This window comes from Balaenoptera physalus (genome assembly GCF_965194825.1).
Source record: "Balaenoptera physalus genome assembly, chromosome: 2".
NCBI lineage: Eukaryota > Metazoa > Chordata > Mammalia > Artiodactyla > Balaenopteridae > Balaenoptera > Balaenoptera physalus.
The window spans coordinates 44,429,830-44,449,682 of NC_138883.1; the positions used below are offsets into that span (position 1 = coordinate 44,429,830).

The 19,853-nt window shown below is 38.7% G+C and overlaps 1 protein-coding gene and 1 long non-coding RNA gene across 6 annotated transcripts in view; one reads left to right on the top strand and one right to left on the bottom strand.

Annotated features, from left to right (window-relative positions):
- Positions 1-2,043: 2,043 nt before the first annotated feature.
- The window catches only part of TMEM260 (transmembrane protein 260), a 62,078-nt gene continuing 44,268 nt past the window's right edge, over positions 2,044-19,853 (bottom strand). For 3 of the 5 annotated variants that reach the window (XM_082450404.1, XM_082450403.1, XM_082450400.1), the window contains 5 exons: positions 18,837-18,985; positions 13,259-13,435; positions 11,710-11,763; positions 9,878-9,968; positions 2,044-5,504 (listed from right to left, as the gene is read on the bottom strand). In XM_082450404.1, the coding sequence (XP_082306530.1) occupies positions 5,250-5,504; positions 9,878-9,968; positions 11,710-11,763; positions 13,259-13,435; positions 18,837-18,985 (726 nt within the window). In that variant the 3' untranslated portion in view covers positions 2,044-5,249. Of the gene's footprint in view, positions 5,549-6,292; positions 6,420-9,877; positions 9,969-11,709; positions 11,764-13,258; positions 13,436-18,836; positions 18,986-19,853 lie in introns of all 5 variants that reach the window. The other 2 variants (XM_082450401.1, XM_082450402.1) reach the window with 2 other exon arrangements.
- Positions 11,775-16,404, top strand: LOC309655417. The gene is made up of 2 exons (XR_014260833.1): positions 11,775-12,318; positions 13,746-16,404. It is a non-coding gene; the product is annotated as an uncharacterized lncRNA (long non-coding RNA).

Sequence of the window (19,853 nt, forward strand, 5' to 3'; positions counted from 1 at the left end):
CCATTTTGGGGGGAGATACTGTAACAAGATTCTAGTCCTTGCATCTTTTACCCTGTCCTCGAATCCTCTGTGGCAGTTTTTGAGGAAAAGTCTTGGCATGCCAGATGTTACAGGGATTTCTTGTGTCTCAGATGGTACTCAAGGATGTGTGGTAATAAATGATTCATTTAGGTTCCATCACACTATAATCCAAGGAAGAGAAAATTGGGTCTGACTTCCCAAGCATTGTTCCCTTTGTGGCTTTAATCACACATACTTTTGCATATAAGTGACAACCACAGGTATTAAGGGTATTTCCAATGGTTCAACCATTAGGGAATATTTTATTTACATGAGAGAAATCTCCAAAGATTTTCTTTAAAAGGTTACATTATAAAATAACTCCTCAGATAACATTTCTTTTTTTAAAAAAATATTTATTTATTTACTTTTTATTTTTGGCTGCGTTGGGTCTTAGTTGCAACGCAGCTAAGTATGCGGGATCTTCGTTGCAGCGCGTGGGCTCTTCATTGTGGCACGGGTTTCTCTCTAGTTGTGGTGCGCGGGCTTTTCTCTAGTTGTGGCACATGGGCTTCTCTCTAGCTGTGGCTCATGTGCTCAGTAGTTGAGGCTTAAGGGCTTAGTTGCCCTGTGGCATGTGGGATCTTAGTTCCCCGACCAGGGATCAAACCTGCATCCCCTGCTTTGGGAGGCGGATTCTTAACCACTGGACTACCAGGGAAGTCCCCAGATAACATTTCTAAAATAGAAGATGGTTATGGTTTGTTTGCATATTTTAAAAAACAGGATGTAATCTTCATTTATTAGTTTATAACATATAATGAATTTACCAATATAAAAATTATAATTCACCTATGTTACCCCCCCATACTACTTGTACAGATTTATAACAGATTCTAAACAATTAACATTCTGAATGGGTTAGAACTTCGATTGGGCTTACTTCTATTTATATTTTATTAGACATTTATTTAACATTAACCTCATCTAATGGTAATTATGTACGAAAAGACCTGCAACTACTTAGGTGCTCTGTGAAGTTGGACCACATGGATGGGAACATGGTCCAATTATTTGCCTTTGTATTCGATCTATATCTTGAAACTTTCTCAACCTTATCAACTTTTTAAAATCATCACAATATCTGTGCTATTGAAAACTAACCCTCAATAACACTTGGGATCGGTGGAAAAGATCCAGATAACTCTATTTACAGGGCAATAATTTCAGGCTCTATGTTTACAGTTTTGTAACCTCTACCTGTCTCTCCCATCTTTTTCTTTTTGCGATATGACATAAGCTAATCTTTCCAGGATATACAAATATATGTTAACATTGTTGAAGAGCAATCAGAGTTTTTTTTTCAGAAAAATCCCTTCCTCAAGATATATTCCTACTAGTTTACCTTCCGATATCCAGGTAAGCACATCGTGCTATTTCTGAGGCTTGTTTTATACCGTCCACGCTGATCCAAATCAAACAGACCTTTAGAGGGTACTGACAATGACGTCTTCATTGAATATGATCGCGGCTAAAGCTTTAGCTCCCTGTTTGCTCTGTAATGCTGTGCCAAGATCTTGGCCTTTAGATGTTTCCAGAATCCCTGGAAACATTACTTATTTGTTTGTGAGTATAAGCCTTAGAATGGGTTTGCATTCACAACAAAATATGAGGATGAACAAAGCAGTGTGAATCTCTTACTGAGTTTGAATTTTTTTCTTTACCGAACCATAGGACTTGGAGCCAGTTAGAAGAACAGAATTTTAAGTAATACTCTACATTGGTGCTTTTACAAAATATACCAGAATTAAAACAGAGTAAAAGGATTTGCTGTAATAGGATCCATTTTTAAAAAAAATCTTTGGTGTTAACTTTTTGTCCTGAATATTAAAAGTATTAACAGTTCTAAATTCTGAGGGATATTGGTAGGAACTATGAAAAAGGACTCACACTGTTTAACTTTCAAAATATAAATTAAAAAACTACTCTTCATATCCTAATCTGATGACTTAAAGAAATCAGCAGGGTATCATACAATAATCCTAACACTCAAAATGGCTTTATTTAAGTATAATAAAGGCTAAACATCATGGTTCTGTCATCAGAAAGGAATACAAATACAGGCAGAAATAACATTTCACAATTTCTATTAGGAGACTTCAAAATAGGACGCTAGTCATTGATTCACTTCTATTTTGGCTGCATTTTGAGTCATAGAACAAAAGCATTAAAAAAAAAAAAAAAAAGGATCCTTTGAAAAAACAAAGAGAAGAGGAAAGTCAATAGCAAGAAGCAAGCATACCTCCATCAGCGCGAACAGGGCTGGGGAGGTTTGTTAGGGAACATGGAAGCCACAATCTCCCTCTCCACTCACTCTGTGGTGTGTGCCAGCCTTGGTGCCGGGCAGGAGGGCACCACAGCATGTGGAGAGGCAGACAGTTTTGCTGGCTCCCACTTGCTCCTCAGGCCAAAGTCCAGGCAGAAGTTGGCCTTGCAGGGTTCCTGTCATCCTGCCAACCCACAGCACTCCAGGGACACTGCTAGGAGAAGGCTAGCCAAATCCCGCAGAAGTCACCTCCTTCACATTCTCTTCCATGTCGGGGGTTAGACTAAAGGATACCCCTTCTGTCAGATTTTATGGTGTTTGTGTACTAGCCAAGGAGAAGTAAGAGAAAGAAAAGGAAAGCAACTTGTTTAACCTCACACAGTAGAAAGGAAAGAATTCTTCAAAGTAGTTGATCTGGGAATGAAGCCCAACATCCCAAAATCTCAGCTCAGTTTGCTCTTTTTTCATTCACTGCTGGTTTTTGGAAATTTAAATGATTATGATCCTGTCTACTGTGGGCCATCATATCATTGCTTTCTCAAACAGAGAGTGGTCCAAAGCCACTGATGCACAAATACAGAATAATCTATGCACCATCAGACAACAGTCAATATGCAAAGCATATTCAGGCATATATGTAGTACCACATTATAGACACATTTAAAATGCAGACATTTTCAAAAAGAGGCCCTCATTTTCCATTCTTAAGGCCATAAATAGGAAATATTACTCCAACACCAGATGTGTATGTAGATGCTGAAGTGAATATTTACATATTATTCCATATACAATATGTAGATGTTCAAAACCAATATGATCATCTCACATACGCATGTAATCTCTTTTCTGAAATAATAAAGACAATGCATTTCCAGGGAACGCACATATGAGTCTTATTGTACTCTTTTTAAAGAAAAGTGGAAATCATAATCTTATATAATTCTTTCAAATGGATCAACTTAGACAATTTATCAATGCTTCCTTAAATTTTTACACCACACTGCACTCCAACAGGTTTTTGTTTTAAGGTAAACCAGGTTTTTGGTTCTTCCCTGTGGAGAAGTTACTTTCAAGTCAGTGAAAGTTCTTGGCCCATGATTAAAAGTCTTTGCCAATTAGTACTCAACAACTTCAATTCATTTTTTTCTGGTTCAAGATGAGTAGGAGCCTAATAAGGCTGTGATAAAAGGGCAAAAGGCACTGAGAGCCAAAAGCGGATTAATGAGCTCCTCCATTTATTTGTCTTCCTAACAGCTGAACTGTTACAACTATTGACACTCTTCAAAAGGTTCCGCTCTGAACCCTGTCCAGGCACTGCAGGCTCCAATGGACATCTTCAAATCCAGAGAATGGAGGGGCAAGAGCTTCCCCTGTGTGATGCCAAAACCAACAAAGCCCCATGGATCAGGTAATGAAACTTCAGCTTTTCCCCCTTTGAGATTTATTTACTGGCAGCTGACAAGGGGCAAATTCAGCTCGAATTGTGCAGTCAAGGCCCTGTCAAGCTTTTAGAGGCACCCTTGTCTTGAAGCACCTTCATGACTGGCATTTCACTCAAAAGCCCTCGGCACTGGTCCTTAACAGCTTATGACATCACAAAGGACACTCCAGACAGATGCCTACATGGCATCCTGCAGCATTTTAAAAGAGAATTAGTGGTTTTAATTATGGTCGTAGTATGAAAGGGAACCATGCAAGCTCCACAGGAGACCTTTGATCAGACCCTTTTGCTAGTACAATGCCACGGAACTGTGACTATTCCTGGTAAGGGGCCTTTTCTTGCTGAATGACTCACCAGTGATCTTTGAATGCAGACAAGCTTCTAGCCCTCCCTCTTCATTAGTGAGCATTTCTATACAGGGGCCTATATAGTTCTTGGAGTCTAGGAGCTATACAATTGGGGGGAAAAGAATCCCTACAGATTCAGGCCTCTACTTAGGAAGTGCTGAAGGACTCTGAGTGACTTTATTCATTAAAACAGGTTGCTATTAATTAACTGTCATAATAAAATAAAGAACTATTATTTGCATTTCTTACTATGTTCTCTTTAGTAATATGTATAAAAGATGCTTGTAACAGAAATGAATTTATTGAACCACTTCCCCACACCCCCCGAGCCCCTGCCCTTTTTCTTTTTTTTTTTTTGGCATTTTGGCAGCAGGAAGCCTACTAATTATTGGGCCCAGATTTATGAGCCCAAATAGAAGTAAAACATGAATATAAAATTAATTAAGGAAAGACAAAATCCTTTTTACTTGCCAATCAGTTTAAGCAACTGAAAAAAAAGCAAACAACAATTAGCTTAATTTTTTAGTGATTTCAGAGAATGATCTAAGACAATAAAACCCCAACCTTTTCAAAATATCATTTGGTTGGTATTTAGTTTGAAGTGTGAGATTATGTAACAACCGCAGCTACTCAAAAAAAAAAAAAAAATCAGTATTCTAACTTGAAGCATAACAAGATTCATTCTTAAAAAAAAATGATTTCACTTCTCAGAAACAAAGAATGTCTTTGCTATGGTATTAATGTTTTAAGAATTTAATTTCAATACCAATCCCAATAAGCAGGGCCCTTAAGATTCATGGTCAATATTTTAAGTATATGAAAACAGTTCATTCTCTTCTAGAATCTAATCAAGCAACTCATTTGGTGAAAGACTGTGGAAGTAGGAAGATTTTTCAAAATATTCTCGCTGAAATGCTAATTCAGTAACATGGGCTAAATAGAATTTGCATAAATAGCACATCTCAGTCTCTAACCGCGCCCCCCTCCGAAACAGTACGGCTGCACCATGTACTTGTATCTGGGAGATGATTTAGGCTTCCATTTTTTTATGCTGTTTCTTTTCTTGGATGAAAAACTTGGAGATTTTGGAATTTTGGAAGCCAAACGCCAAGCAGGATTTTCACAGTTTGCTGTCTCAGCCATTTTTCATATTTCTCAGACTTTGCAGTTCTTTCCTTAGGTGTTTTAGAGCAACTGAAATATCGGCCAGCTGTGGATCATTCTGGGCCTTCTGAGTGTAGAGACGGAAGTGTCTGATGGTTTCAGATAACAAGACTTCAGGGTCTGCACCTCTTTCCCGAAGGCGCAGCATCCGTTCACAGGCGATGGCATAGTTCTTATGCCAGTTCACTGGGTGTTCCTTTCGTAAATAGACAATCTCCTTATAAAGCTGGAAGACAGCAAAAATGTTGGTATTCCATTGTTATCCCTTGACTTTTTTCAAAAAAAAAAACCAGAAAACACAGAGAAAATAACACAAGAAACAAAAATCCAAGCAGCCTACAGTAAAAATCTAATTGTTGCTAGGCCATGCAGAAAATGCAAGAATGTTACTATAATTATTACAGTAGCAGGAGGCAAATGTGCTTCATCTAAAACTGCTTCTGGGGTTTTTTGGATGTTGCAGAGGGAACCTAAGACACACTGTGTCAGGACAAAATGCTCTTCCTCCAGAAAGACGTTCTGAGAAAGGGATTTAGTTCTAATTCATGGAAAGCTATTTACTCAACAGGCAGAAAGGTTGAAACTCTAAATTTAGCTATTGGAGAAAAAAATAGCTTTCTTTAGAAAACTGCATGGGAAAAGAACTTGAAGAAATTAAAATTTTGTCCCTCATTTTTACATAAATTTCTCTCTATATTATAAACAACAGTAATAACAATAGCGACAATAAAACACATCAAACAAATCCAGCATCAAACAGACTGGGCGTAATAGAATTTAAGAGACATCCTTAAAGTGAGATATTGAAAATCTTCACAGTGTCCTAAAATTACAATTTTCATAGTTAAAACTTTGCACACAGGAATTCAGAATTTTGTTTTTCAATATCAGAGATAGTATTAATTGGATAGAGTTAGAATCTTTAATATTGAGTTTTCCAGAGGAAAAACATCAAAATTTAACAAATAAACCAAAAAGTAGATGCAAATCTACAAAACAGAATATTATACTTGCTTATTTGGGAATTTCACAGCCTTCTTGGGGATTATCAAATTGGAGTCAGATCCACAGGCACTTGAGTTAACCAGTAGCCTCCATGAGAGCACAGGACAAGCAATGATGCTTTCTCCAGCGACAAGGGCTTTTTGAATTAGAACTATACTCATTACATCATCCAGTTGAAAGGGACCCAATTATATTATCTATTTCCCCAACCCCTACTCCAGAGCAGACAAATGCCTACCTAATCTATTTCAAAACAACATCCCCATGAAAAAGTCCCCGATCCGTATTTGATATGTCATTTTGATACTTAATACCCCTCAGTCCTCAAGCTGCCTTTTAAAGCTATTTTCCCCTTAGTTCTCTTCACTCCATAAAATAGGAGAGTCACCTCGCACGTTCATTGACATCAAAGCTATTAAGTCAGCCTCCTACCCATTTATTTTCTTAGTAAAATGTTCAAAGCTTCTCTGCCTTTCCTCATAGTTTTTTGGTTTTTTTTTCCCTATCCGTTGCTCCTCTTCCCAAGCCTCCCTCTGATGAGGGACATCTGTAAAATGCATGGCAGGCTGCCCGGAACAAAGCAGGTGCTCAGGAACTGCTCAGGTTCTTTTCTTTCCCAAGTTTTCAAAATCCTGATAAGGTTCTGGAGTGCAAGACAGATGCTAGCACTTCATTTCCCAATGGGTCAAGAGAATAAGAGGCACGCTCATGACCTCCCTGCTTCAGTCTTCAGACATCAGAACAACTACGCTACCCTTTTCTAGAACATCGACTCATTCTGGATGGCCCATTAGGCCACATGTGCTGTATCTTAAGAAGCTAAGAATCATTTCTCATCATGTGGAATTACATTTCCCCCTCTAGGCGTGTATCACTGTGACATTAGTGTTAGTGGAACGTATTCTGTCTTGGGGGAAATCTTCAATGTATCAGATGTATTCCTAAAGATAACAAAGATCATTCTTGCTCTCCCACTATACCTGAACTTAATGTTCTGTATAAGCTATTGAGCAGGATAATGTAAATAATAACAAAAATATCTTTTATACCTAACAAGAATGTTCTTGAAACACCTGTACTAGGGGCTGATTTGTGTTGACCCATGGAGTATTTGGCCTCATTTGTCTTGCAAATGATGTCACACATCTGAAGACGTATGTGAAGGAGATACCTATAGACTGCTACAGACTTGTGTTCACTGAACAGAGTAATGCTTACAGGCCCAAAGGGACAATAAATCCATGAATTAGCTTCAGTAGTGGCCTAACAACTGACCATGGAACAGATCACTGATGAGAACATAAAATATTAGTAAGTCTCGGATTTCTCCCAACTAAATACTACTTGTTTTTCACAGAATCACGGGGTATTAGAGATGAACCAGATATGACCAGGATATGAGAGATAATCTATAAAGTTTACAGTCCACTTTTTTTTTTTAAAGAAAAAATAGAGGTCTGGAAAGGTTAACTGGCTCACAGTTGACAGTGAATGGTGGAGCAGGACTTGAACCTGGACCTCCTGACTGCCAGACAGAACTCCAGCATGCCGCTTCCTATAACTAGTCCCTGGCTGTCCTTGAGTGGGCACCTAGGAGGTTTCCGCCTTTGTCCCTGTGGTTCCGTCCTTATGGACTGTCCGCCCTCCCCCACTTTCTCGCTACCCTGCCCCACATCTGCCTGGCCAGTTCCTTCTGATCTTTCAAGATGACACTGCGGTGACATCTCCTCTAGAAGCCTTCCCTCCCTTCCTCACCAGCCCCTCCCCAGAAGGCTGTACTCATATGCTGTTCTCTGCTCCCACCGCACCTCTGCAAACCTCTCGTAACTCTCACGACTGAATTAACTGAGGACCTTATCTTCCATCTCTCTCTCTAGCTTGTGCCTCTTTGACAGCAGGGAATATTCCTGATTGTCTCCATCACAGTATCTGGTACAGACTGGGTGCTCCATAAATGCTCTGTGAGTGAATGAATAAATGAATAAACAGTGGACCAATGAGCACAAAATTGAGGAGTAAAATCTGTCATACTAATTGGACACCATGCAATTTTGACTCAGCACCAAACAAATGCCCTGGCTGAGTAGATCTACAGCAGCCCAGAGACAGCAGAAATACCTCCTCACTTGCTTAGACATACAGCTCCTGGGCTCTGTTCTTATTGGCCTTCGCCAGGATGTCTATTTCCTACACAGCAGGCTCCAAGATGATCTCTGAAGGTGATGAAGAGCCCAGTGCTATAAATCACAGAAAAGCAGGGACTTGTTAACATAGTGCTACAGCAAAGCAAGCCTCTACTCTGTACTCCCCTTGCCATCACAGAGGACCAGCTAAGCAAGAGCCTCAGTGTGGCTGGATGTGAAGGCTGTTTGGTTTCCTGGGGCCACATCAGAAGACAGAGCCACTCTCCATGACCCTTTATCTCTCTCATAAAATCCCAACCAGGGCTTCCCTGGTGGCGCAGTGGTTAAGAATCCGCCTGCCAATGCAGGGGACATGGGTTCAAGCCCTGGTTCAGGAAGATCCCACATGCCACGGAGCAACTAAGCCTGTGTGTCACAACGACTAAGCCTGTGCTCTAGAGCCCGCGAGCCACAACTACTGAGCCCGCGTGCCACAACTACTGAAGCCCGCGTGCCCTAGAGCCCGTGCTCCGCAACAAGAGAAGCCACCACAATGAGAAGCCTGTGCACTGCAACGAAGAGCAGCCCCTGCTCGCCGCAACTAGAGAAAGCCTGTGCACAGCAATGAAGACCCAACACAGCCAAAAATGAATAAATAAAAATAAATAAATTAATTTAAAAAAAAAAGAAATCCCAACCAGCCACGGCCCGATCATTTCAAGTGTAGCCAGGGTCATGATTTTGCATAGAGGGCAACCCATCAGAACTTGTTTCTTTTTTTAAATAAAGCCATCATATTAGTTTCCTATTGCTGTTGTAACTAATCACCACAAATGTAGTGGCTTAAAACAATATAAATGTATTATTGAATACTTCTAGGGGTCAAAAGTCATAAAAATCAAGGTTTTTGTAAAATCAGCAGGGCTGTGTTCCTTCTGGAGGCTCTGGAATCTTTCTTTGCCCTTTCCAGCTTCCAAAGGCTGCCTGCACTCCCCAACTTGTGGCCCCTTCCTCCATCTTCCAGGCCAGCCGTGTGGCAATCTTTTAAGTCTTTCTCTCTGAACTCTGCTTGCAATGCCACATCTCCTTCTTTGACTCTGACCTTCCTGCCTCCTTCTTCTAAGGACCCTTGTGATTACGTTGGGCCCACCTGGAAATCCAGGATCATCTCCCCACCACAAGATCCTTAATCACATCTGCAAAGTGCCCTTTGCCATGTAAGGCCATACATTCATAGGTTCTGGAGATTAGGACATGAACTTCTTTCATTATTTTGTGGACCACAGCCATTTACTTTAGATATTATATGTGATACACATGACTATTTTTCCATTTATACTGCTTTATAATGCCAAATAAAGCTGGAAACAAAAAAGTAAAAACTCTACTGTGATATACCCTTTCTCCATCCCAAACAGTCACCACTACCCTCCCACCAAATAAATTTATATACGTTAAAAGTACAACATACGTTATACGCGTGAGTGTGGAGTTGAGCTTTCACATCTGAAGGCAAACTTGCAGTTTCTGCCAGGTTAAAGATGAAGAATGGGGTTTTCATCCTGGGAGTGGAAGGGTGTTCATGTCAATTTTACATTCAAAGCTAAATCTGCCAGACTTTTCCACTGATAAGGAACATACAAAACCATTTATTGTATTCTTTTCACTTCTCTCATACTAATAGTTTACTCTGAACCAACGGTAATCCTCCCCTGCCATCCCAAGACACTGCATTCACACCTACTGCCAAATCGTTTAGAAAAAAGCTTATGTTCATCATTCCTATTGTACATCATCTTCCTTCCAGATGTACATTTCATTATGCAAGAGCAGCTGGGAGGCGGAGACTTGCTGAGTTTGTCAGCACATCCCTGAAGGTACCCATCGTGACGGTTCATGCCACGTGTGACCAGTTCTTCAAAGATGGCTGGACTCTTTGACCACATGAGCTCATCCAAATTGTATTCAGCACACCAATTAAATCAATACCTGCCCGAATAATGACCTGCTTTCTTCTTTTATGTGATTTCTCCCCCAGCTTTCCCACATTCAATCACAGTGAGGAATTGTGGAGACATTCGGTGTATCTTTGATTAGTTCTTCAAAGCAAGTATTTGTTCCTATAACTGGGCTGATAACTTGAAATATGCAATTTTCTGACTTTTTCAAAAACACTACTGCAAAAACTATCTTTTTTGTAATTGTTATTTTGTCAAGAACCATTTATTAGCAGTTTTTTTTTTTTAAGATGTTTTTGATGTGGACCACTTTCAAAGTCTTTATTGCATCTGTCACAACGTTGCCCCTGCTTTATGCTTTGGCCCTTTGGCCACGAGGCATGCGGGATCCCAGCTCCCCAACCAGGGATCGAACCCGCACCCCCCGCACCGGAAGGCAAAGCCCCAACCACTGGACCGCCAGGGAAGTCCCTCTTGACAATTTTTTAAAAAACCTCTTTAAATGTATGTAAGCCCTTTACACCCTAACTCAATTCTTGGTGCAAAGCACCGTCCCTGGCCCAGAGTGGGCATCAACACATTTTTACTGGAGGAAGCACTTCATACTTGGTACCCCTGTCTGCATCACTTAGGACTTTTACATTAATATTTAGGCCAAAGTCTGTTAGTGTTAGATATTTTGAATACTTTAAAAGAATGACAGGAACCCAGAGAGTCAAGAGCGTCACCATGAAGGGTTTGTTCCACACAGGAACAACAGGAAGTACAGCATCTAGCACATGAAGAGTCAGATCTCTTTGAACATGTCTGTCTGTTCCATTAGACTGAGCTCCTTGACAGCAGGAACTGTGTCATATTCATATGTGTAGCTTCCATGCCTAGCACAGTGCCTGGTCTCTAGGAAGTTTTCGATAAGTGCTTAAATAATTAACTAGCACATTATACATGGAGACAGGGTTGTAATTATCAACTTCTCCTCAATCAATTACACTCACTTTGGTTTAGTTGAGATAGGAAAGCATAGGAATTAGGAATGTTCCAGAGTCAGACAGATGTGAGTTTTGGACTCTATTGGTAGAGCTATGTGGCCATGGACAAGTAACCTCTCTACCTCCAGTTTGTTCTTTTGTAAAACGGGGGTAATAATAACTTCTTCACAGGTTATTGTGAGGATGAAATGAGATTATGCATGGGTAATGATTAGTACAATGCCTCAAACAAAATAATTGCTCATAAGTATTATTTTTATGCTCCCCACGCACCACTACTCCCCAGGTGAAAAGCGCCAGAGGCTCTTCTGCTGCATTACAGACAGACTGCAAACACACACGTGTACATTATTCACCTGGCTTGCCACATCTCTTCATTGGCCACAGATTCCCAGGAAGATGGAGCAAACCTGCAGTTACAAGAAAACGGTAACATGCTTCTGCTAGCTACCTTTATTGCTGTGGACATGTAATTCTTGTTTTATAATCTTAAAAGGCAAATAAAATAGGCTGCATCCTGAAGTACTGATAGAGACCAAAATAACAAACTTATTCTCCTAGAAAAATTTGATCATTAGGAATTTGAGGTTTTGGTAAATGTATTCTTAATCTGCATAATGAGCCCCAGTGCCTCACAGGAGCAAACTAAAGATTAGTGGGAAGAGGCTGGAGGCATTTGGGGAGCCAGCTGTTCCTAAGAACTGTCAGGTGGGCGATGGGGCAGGGGTGAGGCCTGGGTCACTCTATGGACACAGCTAAGAGCCACTGAGCTGTAAAGACAGGAGACTCCCGGCTTGGATAAATCATTGCTGGAGCTAGGATGCTGCTCCAAAAACACTGGCTGAACCATTTGCTGATTTTTTTTCACTTAATTAAAATTTCTTTTATTACATATCTATTTTGACAGAATGGAGATAATGAGTGATGCCATGTACCTGTACTGTCGTCAGCTGTTTGGAGAACAGGTGATTTTCTAACTTTTCCTCACAATGGTCACAGAGTACTTTTTTTTTTGGCCGCACCGTGCAGCTTGTGGGATCTTAGTTCTCTGACCAGGGATTGAACCTGGGCCACGGCAGTGAAAGCGCTGAGTCCTAACCACGGGACTGCCAGGGAATTCCCGTCACAGAGCACTCTGATGTAGAACTAACTACTTATCCAGCTTTCGCTGGTGCACAGCAATGTGGTCTATTTGCTCATATTGACTCAAAAAACTTTGGTACCATTTGTTCATATGATCTTGACTGTTGTTCTTGAATTATAAGCAATAATTATCTAATCTTTGAATAATTCATAATTTAAAAAATAGGCAATGGAGACACCTATCTTCAGATGGTGACTCGTCTTCTATACGGGAGAGAGTCCAGTCTAGGTAGAAATGCTTCCAGGAAGACTAATCATGCCCAACACGACAGACCAAGGCTGATGACAAACAACTGAAGAAAAAGTTACTCAAATCCCAGTCTTCCCTACAGAGAAGTGATCTGCCATTCTTGAAGAAAAAAAAATATGAGTTTATGCAGGTGGAAACTATCATGGGCAACAGAGTGAGTGCCTTTTAAAGCTCTGCTGCAGTTAATAAATCTCTTCCACTTTTAGGGTCTAAGCTACAGGATGGTGGACCGTGTAGCATTTCAACAGCTGGAGGTGGACAGTGGCACATGTTTAACTACTGTGGTGCCCACTCAACCACCACCGCCCTTCCTCCATCTCCAAGCCTGAGGACAAGAAATACATGTTCTCCTTCTCTATTACAATACTCTGTGGGCAGCAAATAACAATATTAACTACTAATAAAAAAACACAAAATATATCAAATAATTTAAAGGCATCTCAAAACTTAGTAAGTTTTTTAGGCACACAAAATGGCTATACACTGATGAAAAACTTAACTGCTCGCCATACCTTCCATAGTCTTCAGTCCAGTTATAGATGTTTCTCGTAAGTTTAATCCATTCCTCAGGGTTGAATATAATCTCCGAAGAAACTAATTTGTCACAAGAACCCCATGGCCAAAGTGAATAGTTCTTTTTCCAGGTTGGGTCGCCTTCATGAATTCCTATGCAAACAAATGTTTCTTTTCTATTGAAAACAGAAAAATATGCATTTTTAACTTAAAGTTCTAAATGTTAAAGTATAACTCATGAAGGGTCACTTCTGACTCTTTAAACCTCGGTTACCAATAAACCATTTGTGAACACTTTGGTTTATTTAAATCTCTCCCAAATAGATTGTTTTAAATTTACATTGAGGGACTTCCCTGGTGGTGCAGTGGTTGGGAATCTGCCTGCCACCGTAGGGAACACAGGTTCGATCCCTAGTCCGGGAAGATCCCACATGCCGCAGAGCAACTAAGCCCGTGCGCCACAACTACTGAGCCTGTGCTCTACAGCCCGTGAGCCATAACTACTGAGCTTGCATGCCACAACTACTGAAGCCCACGCACCTAGAGCACGTGCTCTGCAACAAGAGAAGCCACTGCAATGAGAAGCCCGTGCACTGCAACGAAGAGTAGCCTCTGCTTGCCGCAACTAGAGAAAGCCCATGCACAGCAACAAAGACCCAACGCAGCCAAAAATAAATAAATAAATTTTAAAAATAAATAAATTTACATTGATATTAGTGTAAAAAATGCTGTTTGGGAGGTTGAGGGGAAGCGCACAGACATAAATGATAAAACTACCTGTTTGTGACATTGTAAGAAATCACTTGGGGATAAGCACTGTTACAAGGAACGCTTCTGTGGTTCTGTCTCACGTGTAAATATACATATTATTTGATACCTTTAAAATTGTATAGGTGGAAATATGTCTTCATAGTAGTAGTAGTACTACTACTACTACTACTACTACTACTACTAATCTCTCCTTCCTCAAATTTCCATTGCATTTTATTTTTAATCTCTTTTAACATTTTATTGAACTTGTTATCTTCATTTATAAATCTTTCTGAGAAGCCCAGAAGCATCCTGAGGATAGGCTCTCTATCTCTGAATTAATTCTAAATCCCACATAGCATGATGCACAGCTAATACACAATATTTGCTGAATAAAATTAATTAGATTTGACTAACTATTAGGATCTTCAAATCCTGCAAAAATTAGTAATAGAAATGGTTTAAATAAGCTTAGCTCAAAAACATTAAAATTGACTGGTTCTATTCCAATTTTTGGTGTATACCTTAACAGCTATTACCAAGTAGAAAAAAAAAAGGAGCATGTTAGGAGCAATTACCTGAAAGTAAAAATTTCATGAACTTTGAAACAAGACACTTCTGGCTTAGATTTTGAATTTTTTCCACCATGTATTACCTCTATGATTTTGGGGAAATTACTTAATTACCTGTGTCTGGTCTCCTCATCAGTGAAATTGGTATGAACTATCTTTCACAGCTGTTTAAGATTAAATGCACTATCTGACATAAAGTAAAACATAATAGAGTTCTGGTTCTAGGGAAGATGGAGTCATCATATTCTATTCTGTCTCTCTCACTGCACACAACTATAATTTCTGAACAGAAGACCTGGAACAACTATCTGAAGACTCTGAAAAGTAAATGGTAGAAAGAAGATTGAAGGAAGAAAGCAGAATTCTAAGTTCCACCAAATTCGCAGTGAGTTTATCCCTTTTCCCCTTCCAGGATTACCTGGCCTGGACTCAAAGGAAGGCTGAAACCCAAAAGTACATACCAAGTAAGGACAGAAAGAACTCCAAGAAAAGCCCAGCCCCCTCCCTTTTTCCTAGCCCAAGGGGCAGGAAAAGGAACTTGTACAGACTGGGGAGAGCAGAGGAAATCCCCAGGATGTTTTCCCTTCTTTCCTTCCCTGGGCACCGGGCAATACTGTGCCAGCAGCAGCACAGTTACAGCAGTGGCAGCTGGGCAGGTCCCTATAGCTCTGAGGAAGGGGAACACTTCTCGCTAATCAGAGGAGCTGTGGTTCCAAAGGCTGGGAGCAAATTCCTATTACTCCTCCACTGGGTGAACTTGAAGACAGATGAAGGGAAATTATACAATTTAAACAAAGAGAAAAAATATTGAGGAAAATGTACAGAGTTTAGGCACCTGTGGGACAATATCAAAAGGTCTAACCCTGGTGTCATCAGAATCCCAGAAGGAGAAGAGAAAGAAGGTGGGGCAGAAAAAGTACTTAAAGAAATAATGTCAGGAAGCTTCCAAATTTTGTGAAAGACATAATCTTTCAGATTCGAGACACTCAGTAAATCCCAAGTAGGTTAAACTCAAAGAAATTCATGCCCAGATACATCATAATCAAACTGCTGAAAACTAAAGACAAATAAAAAATCTTGAAAGCAGCCAGAGAAAAACAACACATTTTACACAAGGGAAACAATGATTTGAGTAACTGCAGATTTCTCATCAGAAACCATGCATGTCAAAAGGATATAAAATAACATTGTTAAAGTGGTGGGGAAAAAAAAGAACTATCAAGCCAGAATTCCATATCCAGAAATATCCTTCAAATATGAAGGTGAAATAAAGACATTTTCAGATACAGGAAAACTAAGAGAATTCACTAACAGTCTTGTTCTAAAAGAAATGCTAAAGGACTAATTTCAGATGAAGAGAAATGATACAAGAGGGAACTTGGAATATCAGGATTGCAGGAAGAGCAACAGATCTGGTAAATATGTGGACAACTATTTTAGATTATCTTTTCTCTTAGATTTAAAAATACATGTATGATGGTTGAAAACAAAAATTATCACATGTCTAATATATTTAACAACTCAATCAAAAGTGGGGAGGTTAAAGGAACTTATATGCCACTAAGGTTTCTACAGTTCACTTGAAGTAATAAGTAGATTGTAAAAAGTTAAGTATGTCTGTATACTGTAATTCCAAGAGCAACCAGTGAAAAAATTTACCAAGAGACATAGTAAAAATAATTTAATATGGAATACTAGAAAAAATCAAAGTATCCCAAAGAAAGCAGGAAGGGAAACAGTGGAATGAAAAACAGAGAAACAAACAGAAAACAAATAATAAAATGATAGATGTACGTCTAAAACATATCAATATTTACATTAAATGCAAATGATCTGAATACACAATGAAAACATAGACATTGTCAGAATGGATAATAAAACAAGAGCCAAATATATACTGTCTACAAGAAACCCACTTTAAACGTGACATAGGTGGTTAAAAGCAAAAGGATAAAAAGAGAAATACCATGAAAACACTAATCAAATTAAAACCAACCAAAAACCCAGAAGGATTTTTTTGTAAATATAGAAAAAGGTGCAAATGCAATTCAATGAAGAAAGAATAATGTTTTCAACAAATGATATTCATATGCAAAAAAAGACCTTTGTTCTAAGCAACCCCCTTGCAAAAATTAACTCAAAAGGGACCATTGATCTGAAATGTAAAACATAAAACTATAAAACTCTTAGAAGAAAACATGAGAGAATCTTTGAGACCTGGTATTAGGGAAAGAGTTCTTGATATGAGATCAAAAAATATGATCCATAAAAGAAAAAAATGATAATTGGATTTCATCAAAATAAAGAAACTTTTATCTACAAAAGACACTTTGAAGAGAACAAAAAGACTGGGAGAAAATATTTATGAATCACGTATTTGACAAAGGATTTGAATCTAGAATATACACAGAACTCTCAAAACTCAATAGTAAAAAAACAAACAATCCAGTAATCCCACTCCTAGGTATGAAAACATATTTACACACAAACGTGTACATGAATGTTTATAGCAGCTCTATTCACAAATGCCCCAAACTGGAAACAACCCAAATGTCCTTCAACAGGTGGATGGATAAACTGTAGTACATCCATACAATGGAATACTACTCAGTAACGAAAAGGAATAAACTATTGATATACAACAATAACTTGTATGGATCTCAAAGGCATTATGCTAAGTGAAATATGCTGGTGTCAAAAAGTCACATACTTTATGAGTCCATTTATATGACATTCTGGAAAAGGTAAAACTATAGGAACAGAGAATAGATCAGTGGTTGTGAGGGTTAGGGCTTTGGGGACAGTATGATGACACAGGACAGTGAAAGGGAGTTTCTGGGGTCATGAATGTGTTCTGTATCCTAATTGTTCCTACCCACTTGGCAAATTCTTACTTAGTCTTTAAGTTTCCAACATTTTATCCATACCACTATTATCAAGCTTGCCAGCTGATACTATAACTTATCTGTTTCATGTTTAAGGTACCACTTGACACCTCTGTGAAAGATTGCAACAGCAGGGATCACACCCATGCATCTGCAGCTAGTATAGGTCTTGGGACATTTTGAATACCCAATATTTATTAAATAAATACTGAATAAATGCCCCTGGGCAGAATTAATTGCTTCCTCATCCATGCTCCCATAACACTTGGCTTATACTGTCAATTAAATCATCTATTTAGTAAACACACATTGAACATTTACTGTGTCTCACACTTTACAAGGCTTTGTTAGTATAGAGCTTATGCCATCATATTATGGCCAATTGTATTCATATCTGTGTATAGATGCAACTAGATTGTAGTCTTACTTAAATCTGGAACTGTCTCACTTTATTGCCTAATACAAACTGGTGCATAGTAGGTTCAATTAATGTTTATAAGGTTGAATTAAATAAAATTCACCAAAAAATGCTGATTTGGAGATGTTAATTGTTAACATTCCAAAATAGAACAATTAAATATTACTCTCACAGCACATTTGTACCTATCACCTTCATATTACTTCATGAGCCACAGTAAACTTCAGGCTCTGAACACCAAAAGTACCACATCATTAGGTTCTTGGTAAGGGATAGTTTAACTTTTACAAAGAATTTCTGAAGTCCCCTTTATAAGAGAATAGAAATTATGAAATAAGTTTTCTTCTTCACGCTCTGGACAATCCCAAGCATTTCACAGACAGGAAAAATGTTCAACACTACCACTGAAGGAGTTATTTATTCTTGACCTTAACTATGAATAATTTTATGTTCTCAAGTATAGAATTCACAATTCTCATATGTTATCTCAGCCAGCATAACTGTGGGTGTTTTTCTTATTTATAAAAATGCCTTATCCTTTAGAAAAAAATCCTTAAGCTATTTTTATATAGTGATTATTCCTGGAAAACATTTGCATTAAACTTAAAAGGGGGCCATGGTGTTGATCAGGGGGAAACTATAATTGCTTGCGATCTACCTGCAATGATTTCAAGTAGGCAGGCACATCTCCAATTTCTCTGAATTGTACTAAGATCTTATTTGCTATTCTTGCTAATCTGTCTTTATTTTTCTTTTACCCAGAACAATAACATTTATTTCTGCCTGGCCTCATTTATGCACAGATATTCAATTTAATTACAGAGATAATCTCACCGGTGACAGGGAAATAGGTGTAGAAAATTGGTCTTTTGGATGAAGCACAGCTGCTACATAAACAATTTTAGAAAAGCTTAAGATTTTAGAAAAGCTATTATATGAAAAGAGTGCTTACAGTTTATTTACTTCAAGAAAATGATAAAGATTAAATGTGACCATTCCACTAGGTAATATTCCTTCCACAGGATTCCACCGGTTCCCAGGAAATTTGACGCCTGGTAAATGCTTTGCCATCTTGGGTAAATACCACTCATAAGTCATCATCTGCCAGAAAGATAAAATATGATATCATGCTTTTAATATGTTTCTTTAAAAAGAATCAACTTTATCAAGGACAATGAAAAGGTTCTACAATGTGGAGGTACTCATTAAATATAAACATAATTGAAAAGTACATACAAATGCAACTGAGGTATGTGGCACTGACTATTCTTCTAATGACTTAGACCTTAGGTTTCATGCCTTAAATTATAACTATCAGCCATCAATAAAATCAGCACCTAGTTTCACTTACCTCCATGCATTTGCCAGACTACCCAGAATGACCTCCCGTTCTCATGCCTAGAGAGTGTGTACTGAACTTTCGGAACCAGCTTAAATACCACTTCCTCTCAGATGCCCTCCCCAGGTCCCATGCTCCTACAGCACTTTGTACCTACCTCAGTTATAGCTCTTAGCCTATTCCTCACTAGACTGCAAGCTCCTACATGAAAGGGACTGTTTTCATCTCACTGCCTCTGCACCTATCACAATGCCTGGCATAGAATAGTTCCCAAACTATGTTTGCTGGACCTGAAATGCCTTTCTGATGGCCAGACTAGACAACCTAGGCAAAATACAGAGATGTGTCATTACTCTGTTCTTTCATTCATTCATTCAAAAAACAAGTATTGCTCACCGAAAATGAAGAAGATATAATCCCTGCCCTTGAGAAGCTCAATTATATAATAACCTAGGCCTCAAAATTAAAAACCCTTTGGCTAAATTATCTGAATTTATTAGTAGCTCCAAATTAATTACATATCCTTTTGATTAAAATAAATCATTAGTATCAAAATTTTTTTCTTAATTCTATACTTAATATATACTTCATTCTATACTTTTATATGTACGGATTTCTTTTTTTTTTTTT